Consider the following 27,778-nt stretch of genomic DNA (forward strand, 5'->3'; position numbering starts at 1 on the left):
TTGCGGGCAGGAGTGCGTCCCACGCTGCGTTTGCATGTTCGTGGTCTCATCTACCCCAACTGTTATGGGTTCTTTTGCAGATATTATGACCAGCACACGGCCACTTCAGCTTGCACATTTTGAAAGCTATATGTCGGTAACCTTAGTGCTCTGTCGGATAACCTCATATGACGAAAAACATAGTTTCGGAGAGCTGCTACGTGAGCCACGACTCTATCTCATTGTTTTAAACGTGCCGATTGCACGACAGCTTGAGCTCTCGTTCGTTTGTTTTTCGTCAGTATATAGAGTAACCCTCCTTGCTACATGCAGATACATGCAGTGTGAACTTGACAATATTTACCACACTATCACGGTGACTGCGTTGCTGGGATTTAAATTGTCAACAGCCATTGAATTTTTCCGAGGTTTTGAGGCAAAACTTACAGTGTTTTTACTTTTCTGCCATTATACTCTTGCAACTGGTTGCAACTATGAGAAAAGCACGAGCGATTTGTATAACACCTGCATTCTTCACGATCCAATTACAATGATACTGCCCCCGGCCGGGGATCGAATCGGGGGTTTAGGACCTTCGGCATAGCAGTCAGGATCATTAACAACTACAGTATTAGGTCATCTTTACTTTACTAATGTGTATCTATGTATGTATCTCTATATATAATATACAGGGTGTCTCCTAGGTTCCAGTTGACACTCGTATCTATCGACTCTTCTAACCCAGCTCCTCTATTCCAGATGGCACGCTGCGCGCGGAGCTAGAGGCGTCGGGGCGCGGCGCCACCGCGGCCGTCGACTACTCGACCGTGTCGCCCGCCGCGCCCTCCTCGCCTCACGCCGCCGTGCTCGTCGTCAAGGCGCTGGTCTTCTCCGTCATCATCCTGGGAGCGCTGCTGGGCAATGCGCTTGTCATCATCTCGGTGCATCGGCATCGGTGAGTCAGCATTGCATTGCAGGCATTTTATTGGCAGTAGAGGAAGTTATATACGGTGGTTTGTAAACGCAACCATACCGCAATGTAGAATGCATTTGGCAGCGCCATCTAGTGAGTAGTATACAATGACATGATAGATTATTTAAACAGCATCGCTGGCAGATTGTACTGGTGCACTGTTAGGCGTAAACCTCGTCTACATCAAGTTGATTATCTTCAGGATCAGCAAGGATGTTAGAGATCACAGCACTTACAGTATACACAATAAATGATTAGCACTCGAGCGGCCATGCATGTCGAAGAACTGAAGACCAGTAGGTTAGCAAAACTGGTTCTCGGGAGACCGGTAACCGTAGCGTGAGACGCCTTACAGCCTGCTGGACTGATGACCTTAGACAGGTAGCAGGTAGTGATGGATCATAAAATAGGCTGAAAGCAGTGTGCTCTGGCTCTCCTTGAGATATGCCTACGTCAAACAGTGGACGGTTACTTACTACCACTAAGTTATAAACATATAAAACATTGGTGCTTTTCTACTATCCCTCATCCTGCTGATGTGTGGACTCCAGCATAATTTAGGTATTTTATCAAAATGAATTTTTGTCAACAGGAAGCTCCGAGTGCTCACAAACTACTACGTGGTCAGCCTGGCCGTGGCCGACATGTTGGTGGCTCTCTGCGCGATGACCTTCAACGCGTCCTCAGAACTCTTCGACGCGTGGATGTTCGGCCCTCTAGTCTGTGATATCTTCAATTCCCTGGACGTGTACTTCTCTAGCGCTTCCATCCTCCACCTCTGTTGCATCTCTGTCGACCGGTACTATGCTATCGTCAGACCCTTAGAGTACCCCGTCACCATGACACATAGAACCGTCTGCTTTATGCTAGCAAACGTGTGGCTTTGGCCAGCGTTTATCAGCTTTGTCCCAATATTCATGGGGTGGTACACGACAGAACAGCACAGACAGTTCAGAAAAGCCCATCCAGACGTTTGTATTTTCAAAGTGAACATAGTGTATGCTATAGTCTCGTCTAGCGTATCGTTTTGGATACCGAGCATAGTGATGATTTCTATGTACTGCCGGATATTTAGAGAAGCGATCAGGCAGCGGGAAGCTTTAACACGAACGTCTTCAAACATCCTGCTGAATTCAGTCCACCTAAGGCACACATCGCACTCTGCACACCATTCACACTACCTCCACCCGGACAGAAGACCGTCAGATATAAGTCCGAACTACAGCACGTTCACCGAAGTGGGTCCGGAAGAGACTGAGTTCGGGGAAGTGGTGATGGCTCTCGGAGACATTTGTCCCAGTAAAGAGGCCAGTCCGAGGAAGTCAGTGAACGTGAGTTGTGACACGGCCAGCTCTGGGTACTGCTCTGGAGGCTCCAACAAGCGGTCGTCGAGTGGACAGCCGCCCCCCGGATGGCGGCCGTCTTGCTCGTCCAATGTCGCCACGAGGGATCTTGCGAAAGCTGCCACGGAATTGAATTCTCAAGGTCAGTATCATTTTATTTTATTCAATATATTTATGATCAATTTTACCAAAAGCTAAACGTATTTAAAAATGAATCTCAATCAAATTTTAAATAGGTACATTTTGTACTACCTGAAAGACGTTTGACAGGCTACTAAATACGTTTAGCGTTTGGTAAAATTACACCTTAGATCCGGTTTCACCATGTCTGGACAATGGCTACCTGTGGGATAAAAGGCATGCTGTCACTCGCTGTAATTATATTTTAGACCACAGCATTTCGTTTATCCCACAGGTAGCCGTTACCAGACATTGTGAAACATGTCATAAATCAAACGTAGTCATTTCAACACCCTGTACCTATACCATAAAGCTATATAAACAAGCTACTACTTTTTTTATAACTAGATTCCTTGGGGGAACCCCGACAATCCCGACATATTATTATACAAGAGTGCATAATTATATTATTATTATATATTAGGCGCATATAGCCAATGTACCTACCCCTGAATGTACCTATACACATTTACATACAACATATCAAAACACGTAGTATCTTTAATAACACCATCATCTAAAGAACAGTTAACTTTAAGTTCAACGTATCTCTCAACTTGTTTCTCTGTAATTTTCGTATTCATACAATTCCTGAAAACACGTATAAATGTAAGTATTCCGTATGCGACTCTACAAATAACGAGAAATCCTTTAGATCTTTGCTTTACCCTTTATCCAGTTTCGTTGCAACTTCGGAGACTTAGTTATACAGAGTGTTTTTAAATTGCTGCCAAAGGGGGATGCCCATTTTGGTTTACTTAAATGGTTTGGTTCACGACTTTCGAACCCAGCCTGTATAAACTGAATTGTTTTTTTTTAAAGATTAGTTATTCAGGATGACTCGTCAAATCACCCTCTCGTCTAACCCTTTTTGCACCACCCTGTATATCTGTCAGAATGCCCTCAGGAGGATCTCAACTTACCCAAATTTATCACATCGTGTGAATTGTGAGGAAAAACAAAAGACGCACAATTTATGTGCGAATACAAAGATATTTTTACGAGGTTACTCTGTACAATAGAATACTGCCTTTGGGATCTCGGGGTTTCTTCCTGAGAATATAGGTGGAAATACACTCACGAGCAATCAAATAGTTTGACTAACAAAATGCCGACACAAAGGGCCCCAATTTTTTTATACTTTTAATTACAAATTTGAACACAATATTTACGTTTCATTTGGTAACATTCTGATGCCCTGTCAAATGAACTTCAATATTTAAGATGGCATCATTAGGTTAGACTTTTCCATTTATTATGAGCAATTAAATGCTATTTTCACTGGATCTTTTTCATTTCTCTTGAGTGTATTTATTTTAGGAACAAAAAGTAGGTGGTAGTGTACGTTTTATTAATAGAATCATCATGAAAATCAGTACTTACAAGTTACGCAATTCTAAGTTGCATTGCTCATAATATTACACTATGTTTTGCAATATGTACATTGTAATACACCATATTAGAATATGATTGACGATATGAGGACAAAATAAAATATTCATAACGTAGAGAAAATAGAAATAGAAATTTGACGTTATTGAATGAAGACAAGAACAAAATTCGAAGAACTGAAGCAAATAAGGGCGATGCTTCGATCGGTTGTTCATAACACAAGAACTTGTAAAATAACTTTGCTTTTCCTAACAACTTATCTTCCCTCTACCACCAAGAAAATTATAATTTCAAACCTCATAACTCAACTAAGTTTTGAGTTTACAAATTTTTCATAGTATTACCTTTTATAAATAATATGCATATTTTAGTTGCGGTTTACTTATCAGTATCGTATGTATCGGACCATACGAATTTTCATAATTTATGAGCCACTCATACATGTAAATTACATACATGTAAATTTACGCAGAAATGAAGTGAACGCACTCGTGTGAGTTTCTATACAAATAATACTGAATGCGATGCGTCCGTTGCGTACGTTGCCAAAAGGTAACCTAACCTAACCTAACCTAAGCTTTTATATTGGTCGGGGGTTGAAAACTAATTTGTTTGGAACTGTTTGTATTACCTAAATAGGATTTCCCAACTGAAAAAGCCACAGGTAAACCACAAAGTTTGTTTTGTAAACATTTCGAAATTTCGTTATAGGATTTTAAACACATTCACTGTGACAGATATGACCCGCTTTTTCTAGGAACCTGTACAGCGATCATAGGATTTGATACTATTTTCGAATCTACACAAACATATGGAAAAAAATATTTGTTTGACATTTGTCATCAATACATTTTGACAGTGACAGTTGACGATACTGTTCTTTTTCCATATGTTTGTGTAGTTTCGAAAATAATATCGAATCCTGTGATCGCTGCACTGTTGAGAGGCCGCAATCTTACTAATCCTATAATAGAAGCGAAAGCCTTTCACGGGTAAATGACTGAACCAATTTTTATGACATTTGGAGAGTAGAAAACTGACACACTGGATTTAAATAAACGCGACGACTGGCTGGTGTAGTGGTTAGTAACCCTGACTGCCATGCCGAAGGTCCCGGGTTCGATATCCGGCTGGGGCAGATATTTGTTTAAATACAGATATTTGTACTCGGGTCTTGGGTGTTGATATTTATATTGAACTAGCTGTTCCCGCGCGCTTTGCTTCGCCTTAAAAAGTTTTCCCGTGGGAATTCCGGGATAAAAAGTAGCCTATGTTCTTTCCCAGGGTCTAGACCGTATGTATACCAAATTTCATTCAAATCCGTCCAGTAGTTTTGGCGTGAAAGAGTAACAGACAGACAGACAGACAGACAGACAGACAGACAGACAGACAGACAGACACAGTTACTTTCGCATTTATAATATTAGTTAGGATATGTATCTAACTATGTATTTGTGCAGATATATAAGCTGTCCGTGAGATGACCCCACATATTATTATTAAACGTCGCGACTCTATATCGCGATTCGTCATAATTACAGCTCTGTAATTGTTGGAACAAGAGTTTATCGACGTCGATAACGAACCCGTGCAGCGGTAGCTGGTCATAAAAATATAACTGAATTACATTAAGTACCACTTCCACTGTATCGCAAAAATGATTTTGAGCACGATTTGGCCCTCGTAAATAACAATATTGGAATATTTTTCTTATTTATTTATAATCTTCTTTATGTATAAGAGCTACTTTCTTGGATTTATTACGATTTGGCTGCCGAGTGTTTTTACGGATAAAAATATTGCTTCAGACTACAAATTACCGTACGATTTTACGTTAGACAAATACATTCGTACTAGACTTTCGACTGTTCATTGGCATTGAGAAGTATATTGGGTTAGGTTATCTTAATTTATTATTTTAGTCAGTAGGAGCTTTTTTATGCTACAATGGCGAGTACTCGTAATGAAAAAGTTCCATAATGTTACCAGAATTTTGTGTATATAAGTAAACCACTTTACACTAAGTACTTCCCGATTTCTCTCTGAAATTTTGTGGGTCTAAATGACACGCAACTCCAGGGTTCTTACAATATTTTAGAAATAATTTAAAATATACATAAGGTACCTATTAGGGTAACGTTACGTACCTTGGGACGCTTGTACCTCGGGACATTGATTTTATTTAAAAAACCGGCTAAATAAACACATTAAAATTCTACCCTAGGCATTGGCGAAACTAGTGAGTCTCGTGATCATACTGGCATCGAGTGTGTGAAGATAATATGAAGTTTTTTGGAGTCAAATTAGCTTTTGTATAGTTTTTTGAGTTGCTTTATCTAATTGAGGCATGCTCAAAATAGAGACATGGATGTCATGTATATATTTTCAGTTATTTAATCTTATGATACGGCAATTATTTGAAAGACTCCTAAAACATAAAAATAAAGATATTGAAACTTTTGTTAAATATTTCTTTTTTGTACCTTGGGACACGATAATGTTTGTACCTTGGGACACTGTATCCTATGGTTTTGTACTATGGAGACTGTTAACTTCTAAATAACGCCTTAAATCTCTGTTCTTATTAGTGGCAGAGTAAAACTGGAAAGAAGGGAGTTGCAGTAAGTCTGGATCGTTTGAAACAAGCAGTAGATAAAGTAAAAGAAGGAGAAAATATTCATATAAAGTGAATGTTCCAATTTGTAACATAAGATTCATACATAATCGCGATAATTTGAGGTCAATGTAGTTATTAAATAACTATGATTACAAGACTTTTTTTATCAAAAATACAAGAGATCAATTTGTCCCAAAGTACACTTAAAAGTATCCCAAGGTACAAACGTGTAACGTACCTTGGGTCAAAACAAAGCAACTTTACTTTTATCTTAATTTTAAAAAATACTAGTGATAATAGATTATATATCCTATCGAATAAAGTAAATTTCACATTCATATCTTAGTTGTACGCTGCGATATCTTCATTCAAAGTTGGGGTAGTCGAAAGTGTCCCTAGGTACGTTACGTTACCCTACATATCTACTATAAACATAATATCTCATTCAATGATCATTGATATGAATATGATTAAAATTATATTTTATAGAATAACATTCTCATATAATGATAAATTTCCGCATCGTTTTAAATGGAAGTCAACTGGGCGGCCTGCATATGCACGAATATTCACTGATTAGCTGGAGAGCAAACAGCACCCTGAAGCAAATAAAAACACGCCGCTGAAAACAAACCCACTCTGACTGTGCGATTTTGAACTTGATATTGCATGTATTTTTCTGTCTGTCTGTCAAACGAACTAAGATCTCTTTCTTCTTCTTCTTTCTCCTGCCCTCTTCTCAGTTCAGCTGGGGTCGGGCCTCCTTCGGCGGTCGTACTTCGGCGCCAGGATATTCTATCCCGGGTTGTCGATGTGGTCAGGTTTTAGGCTTTCATCTCTTTCTCGATATTGGACCACCATGTTGCTGGTGGTCGTCCTCTTCCTCTCGATTGACTTGGGATGTGCATGGCTTTCTTTACCGCGTAGTCATTTTCTCGCCTCATAACATGCCCAAACCACCTCAGTCGGGTTTCCTTTAGCTTCTCTGCGATTGGTGCGACTTTGAAGGACCCTCTGATGTGCTCATTTCGCACTTTATCAAGGCGCGTGACACCACCAGCCCAGCGCAGCATCTTCATTTCGGCCACGTGCATTTGCTGTTTATGCGCTTTCTTCGTAGTCCAGCATTCTGAGCCATACATTTATTAGTGCGGGTCTGACCACGGTCTTATATATTTTGCCTTTGGTTGGAACAAAGATCTAAAGGTATTTATTTATAGATAACCAATAGCAGCAGCGTTACAAATTGATTTTTTATAAGTTTCAGTGCAACAGCAAAGCCTTAATTTTAATTTTAACGTCAACGTTTCTGTATAGAAATAAAAACCTTTAATTGGCATGTTTGTTTCTATATATATCACTTTGTCTAGGCTTATATTTCCACAGCTTTTCCATATTTAATAAATAAATAACTCTACATCGCAAAGTCGGAGAAGGCGCCCATGCTTCAATCACGATACTCAACCGAAATTAATGTTTGCTCATGTATTCGTAATTTGGATTTGAATTAACAACATGGCGCCCGGGGAAAGAACCTGCGACAGATTATGTTACTTAGCTCCGATTTCTCCATAGTCGGTTATCTAACCGACAGGAATTGATTTATAAATTAAACTTCATCTCCATATAAAATTCATGACAGATGTGTCAAAAGTCAACCACTACTCCCTGGTTATGCTCTAACCGAGAATGGAGAAATTGGCACTTAGGCTGTTTTAAACAGCATCCGGATTTCATAACTGGATGGCGCGCCATTTTCCCGCGTCTCGCGTGCATATTCCACGCGTTACAATGAATACTTGTATTGTATGAACGATTGAACGCGTGTGGGGCAATCCAGCGTGCGTGATCAAATCCGCATGCTTTTAAAAACATCCTTAGGGAAAGTTTCCACAGGCGAGAGAATCGCGACGTGTTGACGATTCGTCGCGCTCAACCACTCGGTGATATTATCGCAGTGTGGAGATACCTTCTATGAGAGTATACAGAAATGCGTGTCACGACGAAAGTATCGTCGCCTCCGGAGACGGTTCCTTATGGAAATCGTGATTCAAAATAACATGCTATATGGTTTGGTGTAGTCATTTTAAAATGTCGGCTGTCAATCGTGAGGCTATGGGTTCCAATCCATGCATTGTACCAATGAATCTTCTTGAAGTGATGAAAAAGTTTTGTGGCATAGTACCAAACCAAAAAGGAAATATTTTCCAGTGCATCAAAATAAACTGAAATATTATGGTGTTTAAATTAAATGTTGAAAAATTTGTGTTGAAATTTTTTGTGTGAATGTAACTTTTTCATTGCTTGCGAGATTACAATTATCAAGGTCTGTTTCCGAAATTCTCTTTGGCTTCCTATGAACCATTTTTTAAACACCCCGTACGCTATTCTTTGTTATACGGATAGCGAACAGACATAAAATTTATAGCTCCCAAGCCGGGCAAATCCGGGTGAACTGTGAATTGTAAGCTTGTCACGATTTTTCGGTATCCCCGTTTATTTCCGCTCTAAGGGCCGTTTCACATGAAGGGAATATTATAGAAAGTAATATTCTGCCGGTTTCCCCTCAAGTATGCTTTAATTCAATGAAGAGACAAGAGGTATGCGTGTTGAATAAGATTAAAGCGTTTTCTTTATACTTGCAATTGGATTAATATTTAAACAAAGTAATAATCAAAGTTTGTCTTTCAAACTTTCATAGGTTTATTCCTACAAAATAAAACACACTTTACCTTCCCCTAATCTAGTTTCCCATTATAGGTTTAGGTAACAGGTCAATAGTTGCTACCTAAAATAGGTCATCCACAAAAAAAATGCACCTTTAAGGTGGAACACGAAAACAAACATGCGGTAAGATTTATCGACAGACAAAATTGATGAGACCGGCATTGCTATCACATAACTCTGAAAGACATTGAACTTTGAAGGAAAGCGCTGTCCAATGGCTATTGCTTTGGTGGTATCACATAACATTTGTGAATGGTAGAGTGAACGACTGGCTTTGCCAAACTGAAAGCCATTTGACCGTAAATACACTTGTGCAATATTTGTTTTCAGACATACCGTTGCGTTTTGTTCTCAAATTACAAAATAGTTTAGATAGAAAAAAATCAGTCCAGAATAAATTATATTCATTAAATCCTTAAATAAAGATGATATCGAGCGATTATTTATCTTATAGATACTATAAGATAAATATTTATATTTTTTACGATAATAATTTATTATTTTCAACATAATTATTTATAATGGTTAAACAAACCGCTTTGCTAAATGTCAATTACACCCAACATAAACAACTAAGTTTTCACCAATTTTCGTGTTTTCTTTTATCTGAAGTGTTTTCCACGTGTTCTCCTCTTTGTTTGAAATATATACGAGTAGGTATATACTGCCGGAGCCGGATTTTATGCAAAAAGTAAGTAAATTTTAGTTTGTACAACATATTTTCATTGTAGAATCATGCTACCTACTTTAATATCAAAATCACTTAAAATTACATTTACTAAATAACTTTCAATAGTGCACCTTTGCCTACCCCGTTAAGGAGCAGAGGCGTAGATGTGACTGTTTATGTTAAGTAGGGTTATAAATACCTAAGGTATTTCATTAATGTTTTTAAAATATGTTAGTGTCGGCCCTTTGATTAGTGCCTGCCATAAAGATGGTTTGAGACGAGCTAGCTCGGATTTTATGTGGTCCATTAAAAAATAAGTAATGTAACATATAATTTTTATTTTCAGCTGTCGGGTTGGTTAGGCGGTACGTGCTCGGCTCGTGGAGCTGGAGGAGCGTCGGCTCCACCAGACGGAACGTCGCATCGACGTTGAGGAGCGTCGGCTGGCTGTGGAGACGCGACGAGTCGCCGCCGTGGAGGAGCGACGTCTCGCCTTTGAGCAGGAACTAGGAACACCAACTCGCCCCTAAAACATGATATAATATACTTACTGTGATTTTTATTATTTAATTGTAATATTGCTATAATATACTATGATTTTTATGTAGATCCAAGTTAAATTATTATAATGACTGTTTAGATAATAAATGCAACAAATTAATACATACTTAACTGTGATTTTTATGTAGATCTAAGGTAAATTATTAAAATGGCCATGTTTAGGTAATAAATGCAACAAATGAATACATAATATTATAGGTACTTACTTTTTTATGCGAGAGGCCTATATAGTTAGGTGATACTAATTAGGCCCCAATTTTTTTCTGGTTAGTACATTCCATTCCCATAAAAGGCAACAGCAGCAAGAATCTAAAAAAAATATTAAGATCTGTTAAACACATTTAATATGTTCCAGTGTTCTAAAATCTTCTTAGTGAATCGGTGACTTTTAACAGTATACAGCTGGGCAAGGGTTGAAAGGAATAGCCAGAAAAAGACGAAATTAGTCTGTTTCGCGCCGATAAAATATAAATAACAATAATAAACAAACAAACACTCACGCCTTGTACTTACTAATGTACTCCCTTGCGGGGTAGGCAGTAATATAATTCTATGAATACGGGGGTAAAACTTGCCTAACATATACGCACCTTTAAATCAGCTGCTTATTCGCACAACCTGCTAAATTGTAGTCGGGTGAGCCTAATTTTTTTTCTGAACTCCTAGTTTAAGTGGCTCACTGCGTGTCCTTAAAATTTTCGGTTTATTGCCAATTCCCTCTTCAGCCTTTCGTTTTCCACCAACGCTATCAATAATATATGTGCCATCACAACACAGACACAATCCAAACACTTAGTACCTAAATATTGAAAAATATTTGTTGAAAAACTTTGAAAGAAGTTGGTCAAGAGCAACTTCCTTCAATGGCAGAAATCGAAGGAAATAATTCTTTCAAATCCATGGATATCAAAGACAGAATTGTTACGTGATACGATTAACTGTCAAAAACCGAAATTAGTTCATTCTTTTCAATTCTGGCTTTCCGTATTCTGGCTTTGCATTGACCATCATGTTACGTGATACGAAATTGACAGTTGAAAGCAAGGATTGCCTTCAAGTCAAAGACAGTGAAGTTATGTGATAGCCATGCTGAGACATTTTGGTTCATTTGTCTTCACCGCTCGAGGTCGTCACCGCAACGAATCTTTTCACACTACACATCCCCGTTTCATACTTGAGTAAATCTACCTTACCATCCACTTAAGTACTAAGTAACAACATTTTATACTGAAGTCCTGCTTAACTTAACGTTCTTAGTTGTGAATTCCGCAGCAAGACAAACCTAGATAAAATATATTGTATTGTACATTCCTATGTATTGCAAAAAGGGTATACTTAGAGGAAGTTGGTGACTTCGTAAGTAATCCCGAGTAACTTAAAAAAGCCTTTGTTTGTGTCGTGACTTTTACTATGAAAAGTTTTTTTTCACGCATTTCCAAATCTCGTAAAATACAGATTGTTTAGAATGATCCCCTCTGAGTCTTCTTCTTTCGGCTAACTATAACACTTTTGCAATACCCTGTATATTTACTGTGGTAAATATACAGGGTGTATATGTGTATATTTACCACAGTAAATATATACGTTCACCTGTCCTCGTACTATAAATAAATTTAGATCAATTGTTGCAATTCCAAAAGCGGAATATATAAAAGCGAAGCCAGAAATAGAACTCTACTGGAGTTCTTTGACCATATCGATTCAAACAGACGGTTTATTTGTGGCATGTTGCAAAATAAATGTATTCCAGCTGATTGCTATTGTTATAAGAATAAATTGTTAACATAAAAGTTATAACAATAATCCAAACATGAAAATAAAAACATCATTAATAGAGTATGTCAGAAATATTGTCCGACTGGATTGGTGACTAGTAACAAACACTAAAACTGAACTAGCATAAGTCACCATTTTGAAATGAGTAGATATTCTGAAAAGCTCATTTAGTGATCTACCATTGTTTTGTTGTAAACCGACCTTAACATTTTCAAATGCGATTAACCTTTTTATATCAAGCGAAATTGGATATATTATTATTTTGGATGACTATACGGAGTGGCCAGCCCCATTTTCAACGTTTAAATATGCAAAACAAGGGTTTTGGGTGTGTTTATTTCCATTCAGCAAATCCTATTTGCATTTTCTGGTACAGACCTGCGAATTGAAATCAGGATAATTATGTTTAGATATTTTATGTCATCTTCATATAAGATCTTAATCCGACGGCCGACTGGTGTAGTGGTTAGTGACCCTGACTGCTGAGCCGAAGGGCCCGGGTTCGATTCCCGGCTGGGGCAGATTTTTGTTTAAAGTCAGGTATTTGTACTCGGGTCTTGGGTGTTGATATTTATATTTAATATGTATCTGTCGCAGGCAACTGGTTTAATCTCCTGTTTGATTGAACCACTAGCCCGTTCATTGGATGGCGCTATTCAGTTGTATGACTAAAGGACAACTCGTCAAGTCGTTGATTGTAACGTTCGACGTCTTGACTGAACGTCATTCAGCGAAGTCGTTGAATGGGATATAGTATAACAACTTTGTAATGTCTGGTTAGGGTGAACATCACCAGACAAGAGTCAACAAAAAGACTATGTTACAAAGCTCTTATCTCACAAATTAACTAAACAATAACAATAAACGTACCTTCATATTGTTGTTCATAATTATCCAGTTTCGCCACTTTTTTTCTTTGAAACTATCCGCCCGCGGCGTAATAATAGGTAAATCCATGTTGTCACACTATTTTAACACAAATAACGCACTTTAAAGCTAATTTATTTGCAAAAAACTAACAATATAGGTGCTTTTTGTGTCAGCTGTTAGCTGTTAGACGCCATATTTGTTTTATTCACCACCTGACTGATTTTAAGTCAGCTAACTAGTTGGACGTTTTGTGACGCTTGTACAATCAACGTTCGGCCTAGTCATACAACTGAACAGCGCCATCCAATGAACGGGCTAGTGGTTCAATCAAACAGGAGATTAAACCAGTTGCCTGCGACATATCTATCTCCTTCCAATGAAGGAAGGGTTTAGGCCTAGTCCACGACCCGTGCCCCAGCAGTGGGGACGTAATGGGTCGTGATGATGATGATGTATCTATCTATGTATTTGTGCAAATATATCAGCTGTTCGATACCAATAACACAGGCTTTGCCTAGCTTGGGGTCAGAAGATCGTGTGTGAGACACAATTATTATTATATTAATAATCATTTCATTATTTCGAATTCAAGATGAGTCCACCTATCGGTATCGGACCAAATGGATTTTCATAAATCCATGGAGAAACAGCGTCGGCAATGCCGATAAAGTGGAGGCACTTGTGTGAATTTCTACAGGGTGTTGCACAAAGGTTAGGTTGAATTTGTAAGGCACGGGAAAGCCACCTAGCGGTAAACACGGTACACTGTCTCAGAGCCATTGAAATCCGCGTTCACTTATCACTGCTGCACCATGGTGAGAAAAACTTACACTAAGCCCTCAGAACTGTGAGTAGGTACTCGATATTTTGCTTTAGTAAACGTCAATTTCAAGTTTATGATATAAATCAAAATGAAGCAGGAGTACAATAGAACTAAGTAATAAAGTGTTTTATGACATCTTGAAGACTTTCAAACTACCCTCGTAAGGTTTATGTCTCAAGTTGTCGTTAAAGTCACAAAAGAAAAAGTACAATACACCTAGCTAGGTACCTAGTCTCAGTAGTGTATTTTATATTGTTTATTAGGTAAATATTTATACAGAAGACCGAGGAGTTTAATCTACCTTTATGTCTAGCGTTTTTGGACTATGAGAAAGCCTTTGATTCTATTGAGCTCTGGGCGATGCTTCAATCCCTTCAGCGGTGCCATATAGACTATCGCTATATCGAGGTGTTGAGATGTATGTACAATGCTGCCACAATGTCAGTTCGATTACACGAACATAGCACAAAACCGATCCAGTTGGAAAGGGGCGTGAGACAGGGAGATGTTATTTCTCCGAAACTGTTTACCTGTGCACCGGCAAGATGTTTTTATGCTTGTAGAGTGGAAAAGACTGGGCATTAACGTCAATGGCGAATATATCTCTCATCTACGATTTGCTGATGACATAGTTATTATGGCGGAAACGCTGGAGGAGTTAGGCAAAATGCTCACAGACCTCAATGATGCCTTTTAACAAGTTGGGCTGAAAATGAACATGGATAAGACAAAGGTCATGTCGAACGAACATGTTTCATCATCGCCCGTAACTGTAGGAGGTGTCACCATCGAAGTTGTCGATCAGTATCCCTACCTAGGACAAGTGATCCGATTAGGTAAATCCAACTTCGATAAAGAGGTAGCTCGTAGAATCCAACTCGGAAGGGCAGCGTTCGGGAAATTACGACACATCTTCACTGAAAACATACCTCAGTGTCTGAAAACAAAAGTTTACAATCAGTGCGTGTTGCCAGTGATGACTTACGGAGCCGAGACGTGGTTCTTCACCAAAGGGCTTATCCACAAGCTCAGAGTTGCTCAGCGTGCTATGGAAAGGGCTATGTTAGGCGTGTCCCTGCGAGATAGGATTCGTAATGAAGAAATCCGCAGGAGAACTAAAGTTACCGACATAGCCAAAAGGATTAGCACGCTAAAGTGGCAATGGGCTGGCCACGTAGCCCGCAGAGCCGACGACCGCTGGAGTACAAAGGTTCTGGAGTGGAGACCCCGTGTCGGCAAACGGCGTGTCGGTCGCCCCCCAACCCGTTGGTCTGATGATCTGCGGAAGGTAGCGGGAAGCCGCTGGATGCAGATGGCGGGTGACCGTTTGGGGTGGCGATCGTTAGGAGAGGCCTATGTCCAACAGTGCACTACAGAAGGCTGAGAGAGAGATTAGGTAAATTCCTATTTTATCAGCCATAAAATCAGTGACAAGTCGAGTCGTACTAATTTGTTTCGTAAATACTTTACTATATCCCTACTATCAGAAATTGCTAAGAAATACCGTAGCCACGCTACGAATTTGTCACGAGTTGCTACGTAACTCCGTAGCACTGCTACGAAACGGTGTAGCGCTGCTACGAAGCGGCGTAGTAATGCTACGAAACTTCGTAGCACTGCTATTAAATTTATTTAATTTATTTTAAACACTTTATTGTATGTACATACACAAATTTAACAGTTTAAAGTACAAGTTACAAGAAAAACAATGCAAGTATACAAAGGCGGATTTATCGCCTAAACGCGATTTCTTCCAGTCAACCTTTATGGTGTGGAAATAAAAGTAAGCCTAAAACTCTTTAAATTAAATAAAAACTACTGTATACCTATATACAAAAGCAATCAAGTGTTACTTAACCAAAATTTAAATAAACATATCTAAGCTAGCTGTGGATTTGCTACACAATACTTTGAAATGTAACATCTCTGTAATCTAAAAATAATAATTTCACTGGAACCACTTGTCATATAACTTTGTAATATTCAAATGAACCTCAGCATTACTTCGCTGAGACTTAAAGAAACTTGAACTTATTTCTCAGTTCACTTTGCGGTGTATATTTGTAATATCAGCTTTGCGGCGGCGTATTACAGTTCATTCTTGTCTGAAACCGCAGCCTTGTCAGTTGTTCCACTGAATAGACTCGTATTTGACCGGAAAGGAAAGTGAAGTCTCCATAATTAACTGTTACGCTAATGATCCTTGTTACTGTCAAAATGTACAAGTCATTGGGTAAACTTATTAATTCAAGTTGGTGAAAGAATCGCTCTTGTTTCATTGTTACCAGTTTTACAAAGGTCAAAAAGTCAAAATGTTTTTTGGGGAAATTTTGATAACATAAATAAACACACTGAAGCCTTCATGTCTGTACGTACGTCAGTACTCTTGTAAGGGTTAGAAAGAGGTGCATTGCTGTACAAAGTTTTCATCAGTGTGAAGTTGAGACCACTGCATTGCAATTTTTTTGCATAACTTTGGACAAAGCCGTGGCAAGAATTGTTTAAAAAAATATATCTGGCTTCTAGGATTTTAACCTTTCGAAACAAAATATTCTAAGGGTGCTTTCCAAGTAGGCAATCTAACAAAAAAAAGCGGTTACAAATTGCGCAAATTGCATAGAATGAGCTGAAAGCCATTATACCCTGTCTATTATATGCAGGAACCTGTGTTATGTGTTCATAATATTTAATTATTAATGTTTTCCTCGAAAATGACAAAATAAAATTATAATAAATAATATCAGTAAACTGAACGTAATTTAAAAGCTACGCGTTTATATTCGTAGTATTATCGGAATACAAATTCGAGATCCAACCCCTGGCTTAGCCAAATACACAAGTTCATTTTATCAATGAATGGGGAACGTCCATTTTCAGTTCAATATACTTGACATAATATGCAACCTCAATTGGACAAACTCTGATAAAGAAAAATATCTCCCATTTATTTACTATAAGTATGTAGGTATGGTACCGTTACTTTTTTGTGAATTCAAAGTTGTGCTACATGACAGATACATTGACCAAGCAAGGGGCAGAAAGAAAAGAAGGAAAGATTTTTTTTTATTTTTTTGTACGGAGATATATTTTTTATACAGGGTGGGCCAGTGAAAAGTTTAGGTATATATATATATATATATATATATATATATATATATATATATATATATATTCATATACATATATAGTACTTAATCTCATAATTATAAGTACTGGTGATAAATCATAATTAATACAATGTTTTTGCTGTCGTCGTCAAAATGGTGTCCACTCAGCTACTGCAGCGCCTTTGGTTAGTTCAAAGGACACTGCGCTGGTTTTCAGTGGAAGCCTTATAATAGCAGGTCACTGATAAGGTTCTACCCTATATGGAGCCAGACCTATTAAGCCTTTGACAACCTCACTCGACCTCGTAATCCAACCCAGCTTAAATGGCACGCCTTAATGAGTCAGTGATGCATTCTAACGAATAACTCCCATAATGTCTGTAGCATTCAATTTTGCCTTGGTTTAAAATGTCTGATATACCAGAATATCAAATTCCTAAGTAAAATAAAATTGTTTCTCAGTTGCAAATACTCACTCACTGTTAAAATGCACCTTGTATGTTCTAAAAATGAACGCTCATTTATTTTAACCCTTCTACAGTTATTGTAATGAGGATCACAGTAAAGACGTAAACATGTCAACTCTAAAGGGACAAATCCAATTTTTTTTAATTTTTGCCCTCTAAACTAAAGTCTGTTTTTTAACCTCAGAAAATATACTAAATTGACAGCTTCGGTTCATCAACAGTCGATTGTCCCACAATTAAGTGACGTATCGTTCAATTTAGCATACATGTGAGATTAAAAATCAGACTATAGGATAATATGTTATATTCTTTGTTCTGATGCAAATATCTATTATAAATCTCATCTAACCCGCTCTCAATATCCAGGTGCGACCCTACGCGCGGCGGGCAAGTCGTGGCGCGCGGAGCACAAGGCGGCGCGCACGCTCGGCATCATCGTGGGCGCCTTCCTGCTGTGCTGGCTGCCCTTCTTCCTGTGGTACGTTGTATGATATGGTTTTTCCGTGAGAATTCCGGGATAAAAAGTAATCCAGGGTGTCAGCTATCTCTATACCAAATTTCGTTACAATCGGTTCATCCATTTTGACGTGAAGAAGTAACAAAGATACACACAAATACACGCATACTCACAACCTTTTGCCTTTATAATATAAGGAGGATTTAGTACTAGAGGTGTAATAGTCACGCTCGGCATCATCGTGGGCGCCTTCCTGCTGTGCTGGCTGCCCTTCTTCCTGTGGTACGTTGTTGGACCTGTAGGGGGAATACATAGGTGTTTTAAGTTGAATGTGTCTGTGTCTTTCTGTGGTACGTTGTTGGACCTACAGGGGAAAGAGAAGTGTCTTAAGTAAAAGGTGTCTGTGGTACGTTATTGAACCTACAGCGAAAAATGACAGGTGTCTTAAGTTAAAGGTGTCTGTGGTAAGTTGTTTGTAACCTACAGCGAAAAAGAGAGGTGTCTTAAGGTAAACGTATCTAGAGATGAGAATAAGAGTTAAAACTGAATAATGGTTAATTGATAATGAATAATTTAAAATATCATAATATATTAACAGTTAATATTAATGAATAATTGTTAACAGATAAAAATGCTGATTGGTTGTTTGTTATTTTTATTGACTTCAAATAATTAAACTCAGAGGTTATAAGGTTATGAATGATGTTATACCTACTGAGTTTTTTGTTTGGTTAATCGCTGTATACGGAAATGTGCATTAATTTTAAATGCGTTTTCAAGTTTGTAGTGGTTCCTTTATAAGAAAGTATTTTTACAGAAATTACTCGTAGCAAGTTTAACACCACTGGCTCTTTTCTCGAAATGGGTTTATTTACAGTTTACTGCAATCACTAATCCAAGTTTATTTGTACAGCTTATTACTCTAATTTAACTAACTTAATCATTACACTAACCCTACATTATACCTACCTACAACTTCCGAAACCGAACTTACGAAATATTTATTATTGCAATCTACTTTACTCGACGTCAATAACACTAATACTTACGCGACGTGAAAATTATTTTACTTTCGACATCCGTGTTTAAATTATCATTTAGTGAATTAGAGAAAATAAAGTTGGTTGATGGTTGATGGTATATCGTTAACAGTAATCCAGCATTCAATGATAATTCGCATCTATTACTATACTCATAAATACCATAACCCTGTGCATTACATCGCTTAAACGTTAATGGAGCATTCAACGATAATTCGCATCTATTACTATACACATAAACACCATAAACCTGTGCATTACATTGTTTAAACGATAATGAATAACCGTTTCAATTTGTTCTCATCGAAAATCATAGAGGGCGTTGCAAGTTAAATACGGACGGTCGGTAAATTGACGAACTTTTAAAATTATCAATATCAATTTAATGAAATTATGTCAATGTAGTTAATTAATAAATATAATGAATGTAATAAATTAATGAATTAAACCATTAACGATCACCCCTAAACGTATCTGTCTGGACCTTGTGGGCTTAGTGTTAATTACAATGTTTATACAGGGTGTTGCAAAAAGGGTATACTAAGCCGAAACTTACGTGTGCAACATATTATATCTAAGCTAGAAAAAGAAATCAGAATGACAAAATTCGCGAAAAAAAAACACTTTCCATATGAATTTTGTTGGTCACGTAACTTTTTACAATGGAGTTTTTTTCTGCAAATTTTGATATTCTAGGTTTCGGCTTGGTATACCCTTTTTGCTGTATAACATTTAATTACAAATTACATCCATATCCAGCAATCATTTAGATAAAATAAGCAGACGACTGTAAATTTTTACCCTCGTGATAGGTCGCGAGCTGTATCGCCATTCGCCTCACTAATGAGAGCCGAGACCTTATCCTTTACGCCACCACGACTCCATACCATTAAAATTACTACAATACATTAAAAAAAAACTTGTTTTCTTCGCAGGTACGTGACAACGAACGTGTGCGGCGAGCCGTGCGAAACCCCCGACGTGGTCGTCGGGGTCCTGTTCTGGATCGGCTACTTCAACTCGGCGCTCAACCCGCTCATCTACGCGTACTTCAACCGCGACTTCAGAGACGCGTTCAAGAACACGCTGATGTGCGCGCTGCCCTGCTGCTTCACTTGCTGGAAGGACGCTAATAACGCACAGTTTGTGTAGAAATATATAGAGATTGGTGCGTTGCGCTGCGTTGTGACGTTAAAGACACAAAGACACAAAGACACAAAGACACAAAGAGACAAAGAGACAAAGAGACAAAGAGACAAAGACACAAACACACAAATACACACAGTCACACAGACACAAAGACACAAAGACACAATGACACAAAGACACACAGACACACAGACACACAGACACACAGACACAGAGACACACAGACACAAAGACACACAGACACAAAGACACAGAGACACAAAGACACAAAGACACAAAGACACAAAGACACAAAGACACAAAGACACAAAGACACAAAGACACAAAGACACAAAGACACAAAGACACAAAGACACAAAGACACAAAGACACAAAGACACAAAGACACAAAGACACACAGACACCCTCTCTGCGTCGGTGTTGTTCTGGATCGGCTACTTCAACTCGGCGCTCAACCCGCTCATCTACGCGTACTTCAACCGCGACTTCAGAGACGCGTTCAAGAACACGCTGATGTGCGCGCTGCCCTGCTGCTTCACTTGCTGGAAGGACGCTAAAAACGCACAGTTTGTGTAGAAATATATAGAGATTGGTGCGTTGCGCTGCGTTGTGACGTTAAAAGTCAAAAGACACAAAGACACAAAGACACAAAGACACAAAGACACAAAGACACAAAGACACAAAGACACAAAGACACACAGACACCCTCTCTGCGTCGGTGTTGTTCTGGATCGGCTACTTCAACTCGGCGCTCAACCCGCTCATCTACACGTACTTCAACCGCGACTTCAGAGACGCGTTCAAGAACACGCTGATGTGCGCGCTGCCCTGCTGCTTCACTTGCTGGAAGGACGCTAATAACGCACAGTTTGTGTAGAAATATATAGAGATTGGTGCGTTGCGCTGCGTTGTGACGTTAAAAGTCAAAAGACACAAAGACACAAAGACACAAAGACACAAAGACACAAAGACACAAAGACACAAAGACACACAGACACCCTCTCTGCGTCGGTGTTGTTCTGGATCGGCTACTTCAACTCGGCGCTCAACCCGCTCATCTACACGTACTTCAACCGCGACTTCAGAGACGCGTTCAAGAACACGCTGATGTGCGCGCTGCCCTGCTGCTTCACTTGCTGGAAGGACGCTAATAACGCACAGTTTGTGTAGAAATATATAGAGACACAATGACACACAGACACACAGACACAAAGACACAAAGACACAAAGACACAAAGACACAAAGACACAAAGACACAAAGACACACAGACACAAAGACACAAATACAGAAAGACACAAGGGGTTAAGACAAGGCCCCATTAGAGCGATTCATGTTAAAAAAAACTAATCAACAGTTTGGTAGCTAGACAGACACACATTGACACAAAGACACACAGACACAGAAACACAAACACGCTGATGTGTTATGTTAAATATTTAACTGTCTATGTTAAAAGAAAATTTTCCGCTTTGCTTATTTTTCCTGAAATTAATTGACTCAGCTTGATGACATTAAAATCATTAAGACTTCGTTTAGTATTCCTGATTGGATAAATCAGAAAGACAAATATTATAACATCACAGTATCACCGAAGCACATTTAAGGCATGTTTCAAAATGTCTGAATACTGTTTACCTGTGGGATATGAAACATGCTGTCGCTCTCTCTAATTATGTTTTAGACAGTGACAGCATATATTTAATCACACATGTAGCCATTGTCCAGACATTGTGAAACAGGCACTTATACAGGGTGTTGCAAAAAGGGTATACTAAGCCGAAACCAGCATATAGATATAACATGCTGCAAATGCTGATGGTTTTGGCTTAGTATACCCTTTTTGCAACACCCTGTATTTATTATTTCAATCATCGACGGCCGTGCAAGTGACATAGATAAGAGAACTCCGTCCTGAAAGCTTGCAGGGCCTAACATGAAACTTTCAGCGTATTGTCATACTTTTGCTGAAATTTACTCGCACGATGTCTATAATAAGATATAAAGTAGGTATTTACTATGCAATTCTGTAATTTTGGGGTCAAACCTAAGCATGTTTTCAATATTCATAAGAACCCATTTAAGGATGAACAGGTTTGGTAATTATGTTATAGCCTATATATGTACATGTAGACACATATCTTTTTACGTGTATACATTTCAACTATGCTTGTTGTAAAACGTATAATTGCGCTGACTGAACGAAATCACAGAAAAGCATAGTAATTTTTTCAGTAAGTTAGGTACTTAGTTAAATGTAAATAGATGAGGTAATTTAGGAAAAAGTTGAATGTAGAATTAGATAAAAATGTTATTAATTCTCTCACTCACTGTACATACGTAGTGGTACTGTTAAAATGTCTATGTCATGACATGACATATGAGTCTTTGACATAGACACGCTCTGGAAAGCATATAAAATGATATTATATCGATAATACTTAGGTATATTTTATGTGTAAGCAAGTAGGTATATAAATAAAATCAAAACCGAATCGAACCTTCGGCGCTTTAATCAATGTACTAAAATCGGGTCTATTCGGTCATTTATGTACTTTTTATTTAATATAATAATATTTATATACTAGTACAATGATTTATATATACATTAAAGTACTTATATTTTGTCTGAAACCGCTGATGTGAATATAATTCATGCTAAGAAAGTACGGTTCATTAAGTAACTTCAAAGTTGTAACATATATTTATGTATATTAATATTACACACGCGTTATTAAGGGATACGTTCATTTCAATATAAGGTTCTAAGATTATTTTCATGTTAACTGAAATAGAAACAAAATCCGAAATTTGTATAGCATTTTATAAGTTCAATGATAATTGCAAATATTTGTGAATTACAGTATAGTTTTTTTTAGTTATCAAGTATAATAGGACTTTAGGAATTTATAAGTTGTTCCTACGAGAGCGAAGCAAAAATAAAACTAATTAGGTTATCTTTTTATGTTTGAATCAAACCTTTTTTTTGTAATAGTAGAGTTTAGTACATTGTCACGTACCACTGACGCTAAAATTGCTAAATAAACCAAAACATAATTTTGCTTAATGCGTATCAAAAATTCACAAACCATGACAATACCTACAATGCACGAATAAATTCAAACTACATTATTTTCACTAACTCACTATGCAAATGCACTAAACTAAAATTCATGGCACTAACTGACTGAATAGTCTAAATGCCAATTTTCCGTTCAAACCACACGGTAACCAATCACAATTGTCTATTCACCATTCATTTATTTTCATTCCGAATTTTGAACACTACGTTTTAAATGTATGCAAACTACTGGCCTGCAAAAATAAGCATCAAAGATTAAAATTGCAATAACTTTACACTTTTGCACCCGTACGGTTGTATATAAAATAGTTGCTCAAATTTCACGAAGGAATTAATTAATACCGATGTAAATACCTACTAATTATAATTATATTATGCAATAATAAGAAATAGTGTTCAATTTCTATAGCGATGCTTTTTACCAAAATCCGATGGACACGAGCGAATTAAATACTACCCAGTTTCGAAGTAATTCTACCCAATCACTAACTTATGTTTTGTTCATAGCGCTGCATTCTTTATCCTTACTTCATAGTAAAGTTAACCGTTGATAATCGTTGGGGTAGACGAGTTCTCGAGTGGAGACAACGAACAGGCAAACGTAGCGTGGGACGCCCTCCTGCCCGCTGGACTGACGACCTTAGGCGGGTGGCGGGTAGTGGTTGGATGAGGAAGGCCGAGGACCGAGTGTTGTGGCGCTCTTTGGGAGAGGCCTATGTCCAGCAGTGGATGATTTTTGGTTGATGATGATGACTTCATAGTTGCGCTTTACCCGAGTTATGATAAAAAATGAGAGAAACTGCTTTTAAACATAAATACGGATTTAAAAAATCATTTTATTAAGAAGTTTTAAAACATCTAAAAAATATTATTATTTTTCCCCCTAAATTCCAAACCAACTAACAGCAATCAAAATAAAACAGAAAAACTAGTGGAGAGAGTCGGTCCGTTCCAGTAACTTTTTGTTTTCGAAATGACTTTCAATTTATTCCAGTTGGTTTTGTAAAAGTCAACGCTAACTTTTAACCTCTGCAAACTAATTATTACAGGACTGTTCCTAAGCTAACAAAAAAGTTTGGGGTGTGTCCAAAAGATTGGGTAACAAATTCACTTAATTACCATCCCAGCGTTTTTGGGAGGGCCAGAATAATATTGTAAAACATTTAACTGTGTAAAAATCTACGGCTCGTTATAAGTAACGTAAGCGTCCACCTATCGTTCGTATCGGACCAAACGGATTTTCAAAAATGTATGGAGAAACGGCGTCGGCAATGCCGATGAATTGGACGCACTTGTGTGAATTTCTATACGAAAAATATTGAATGCGATGCGTCCGTTGAGTACGATGCCAAAATGGACGCTTACCTAAAGATAGAAAAAAAAACTTTTTTCAGTACATTCCATACACATCACATTTAGGCCCTGTTTCACAATGTCTGGTTAGTGGCTACCTGTGAGATAAAATACATGCTCTCACTGTCAAAAAAATAATAACAGAGAGTGACGGCATGTATTTTATCTCACAGGTAGCCACTAACCAGACATTGTGAAAGAAGGTCTTAGTGTAGGAATATCCTTGCAGTGTCTACATTAAGTATAAAACTTTGTAGGAAACTCCGTCTATCAAGCTAATTAAACAAGCTAGAGTAAGATAAATTTATTCTTGTACTAATTCGCTACTACTGTGTTAGTAATTGTGATATTTTAGTCTACGAACAAAATGTCCGTCTGGATATTTAAGTTACAAACTTTCTTTTGTGCTCGGATTCGTAGTGGAAAGCTAAATATTTCACTTTAAAAAGTAGAATTTGTAGAAACTTTTACTTCAAATTATATTGCCATTGCCAATGATAAAATGTAAGTGTACGGTCATGTGCAGAGAAACCTGACCCCCCTCTCATAGTAACAATGCTTCTGAGAGGGGTCAGATTTATCTGCCTTATACTGTACCTACGTTTTCGAAGACAGGTTTATTGGAGAAGATGGCAGTGTGCATTTTTTTTTCTCATCCATCATATTCAGTGGTTAAACGAAGCGTGGGACGCCCTCCGGCCCGCTGGTGTGACTTAGACAGGTGGCCGGTAGTGGTTGGATGAGGAAGGCCGAGAACCGAGTGTTGTGGCGCTCCTTGGGAGTGGCCTATGTCCAATTATCCTATAAGAGATAAATTGAATATCTGTCCTTTTCTATATCATATGAATATAACCAGAATGCTTATAATAGTTTAGGTAGTACCTAATTGTAGGAATAGGGAGAAGTAGGCTAGTGTAATAAATTAATAGAATAACGTAATATGGTTTTTAGGTTTTTACGTTAATGTATATTTTTTTGCAAAAGGGGAAAACACATACGTAAAAATATTAAAGGTTATTAAAATGTGTATAAAAATGCTTACATTGATATAATTATTATAATTAAGATTTAGATGTTCTAATTAGACGATGTTATAGTATGTAGGGTAACGTAACGTACCTAGGGACATTTTCGACTACCCCAACTTTGAATGAAGCTATCGCAGCGTACAACTAAGATATTAATGTGAAATTTTCTTTATTCGGTAGGATATATAATTTATTATCACTAGTATTTGTGCCAAAGCTTTAGTGTGGCCAGATTTTATTAAATTAAGATAAAAGTAAAAATGCTTGTTTTGACCCAAGGTACGTTACACGTTTGTACCTTGGGACACTGTTTCCTATAGCTTTGTACTATGGAAAATGCAAATTTCTAAATAACACCTTATATCTCTGTCCTTATTGATTTACTGCATCTCTCTTCTGTCTAGTTTCACTCTGGCACTAATAAGAACAGAGATATAAGGCGTTATTTAGATGTTTGCATTTTCCATAGTACAAAGCCATAGGAAACAGTGTCCCAAGGTACAAATTTAATCGTGTCCCAAGGTACAAAAAAGCAATATTTAACCAAAATTTAAATATCTTTATTTTTAATTAATAGGAATCTTTCAGATAATTGCCATGTCATAAAATTAAATAACTGAAAAGTTATACGTGACATCCATGTCTTTATTTTGAGCATGCCTCAATGAGATAAAGCAACACAAAAAACTATACAAAAGCTACTTTTGACTCCAAAAAACTTCATATTGTCTTCACCACACACTCGATGCTGGTATGATCACGAGACTCACTAGTTTTGGCAAGCGAGTAAAATACTATGCCTAGGGTAGAATTTTAATGTGTTTATTTAGCCGGTTTTTAAAATACAATCAATGTCCCGAGGTACAAGCGTCCCAAGGTACGTTACGTTACCCTAAGGAGGAAGATATTTTAAAAATGATGTTCATGAAACTTATTGAACTATGTTCTCAGGAGTTTCTATTAAATATTTTATAATATCACAAGATGTAGCAAAATGTAGATATCTAGAAGTAAATGTTGGTTCTATGGAGTGTTATTATTTATAGTTATAATTGCCTGTATTAATTCTAGTCATTTTGTTTATTTACCTTGTACCTAGGTCTTTCAATACTCAATACTAGTACAAGACTGTTACAAAAGTGGTTTACTAAACCGAAAAAGGAGTCAGAGGGTCATTCAAAATCTTTTAATTTACGACTTTGAAACTGAAAAATTTGTCAACAAAAATGGTTCAGAATCATCTTCTTACTCACCCCATTTCGGCTAACAATAGTTTTACAACACCTTTATAATGTAGGTATTATAATTATATAAATATTTTTTTTTGTAAATATGTATAAAATTTAAGTACTAAAGCGAGAATAAGAGCAATAATGTTAAAGGCTATAAGCAGAATCTCTTTAAGTTAAGTTCTTTAGGGTAAGGTAAAATTATTGTACTGTTTCTATGTTTATCGAAAGAAAGTCTTGTTGCGATAATGTTAATTATAATAATTACATTTACAAACTGTACAAATAATAAACCGTAAGTAAATTAATTAATATTTGTTTCATTTACTGGGGGGGAGGGGGGGTATTTCTCCATAGAAGGTTAGATCGTAACCAGGGAAAGGTTGATCAATTATATGCTGTCATCTCAATATTAAATTCTTGACAGATGTATCAAAAGTCAAGCAATAATCTCTGGTTATGCTCTAACCAACTATGGTGAAATTGGCACTTAGAGTACCTACTGTCTATAGGGTGTGGTCTTCTGTGTTTCAGCTAATTTATCAGACAGACATTTAATATACAGAATATTGCCAAAAGGACATACTAAGCCGAAAGGTGATGCCGTTTCAGCTCTTGCAACAACCTGTATAATGTTTGAAATTAATTATACTGATTAATTAAGTGAATCGTTTAATCCGTTCTTTCGCTTTTCTTATTTATCTTTCCGCTGACAAGGCAGGTGTGATGGAAAAGGTACTTTTAAATTAATTTGAAAATTATCTGATAAATTTTAAGCTTTGAAATAAGTAGAAAGTTTTAATAACCTTGCCATTTAGAGATATTTTAAATATTGAATTCGAATTAATCCCTTCTGTACGAATGCTTTGCTTCATAATATTCCATAGGAACGATAAAAGTAAATCAAGACTTCAATTAAGTTGGATTCCAAATCTTTCTTTACCGTGAAATGGCGT

General features: G+C 37.4%; 1 protein-coding gene and 1 long non-coding RNA gene across 2 annotated transcripts; both read left to right on the forward strand.

Moving 5' to 3' along the window:
- Positions 1–529: 529 nt before the first annotated feature.
- On the forward strand, positions 530–21,301 carry LOC105387051 (octopamine receptor beta-1R). The gene is made up of 7 exons (XM_048630460.1): positions 530–563; positions 739–934; positions 1,545–2,437; positions 17,852–17,963; positions 19,918–20,124; positions 20,825–20,998; positions 21,070–21,301. The coding sequence occupies exons 1-7, from the start codon at positions 530–532 to the stop codon at positions 21,299–21,301; spliced, it is 1,848 nt and encodes a 615-aa protein (XP_048486417.1).
- LOC119691797 lies at positions 9,360–10,549 on the forward strand. The gene is made up of 2 exons (XR_007267809.1): positions 9,360–9,902; positions 10,228–10,549. It is a non-coding gene; the product is annotated as an uncharacterized LOC119691797 (long non-coding RNA).
- Positions 21,302–27,778: the final 6,477 nt, after the last annotated feature.

Source organism: Plutella xylostella, chromosome 26, assembly GCF_932276165.1.
Source record: "Plutella xylostella chromosome 26, ilPluXylo3.1, whole genome shotgun sequence".
NCBI classification, from domain to species: Eukaryota; Metazoa; Arthropoda; class Insecta; order Lepidoptera; family Plutellidae; genus Plutella; species Plutella xylostella.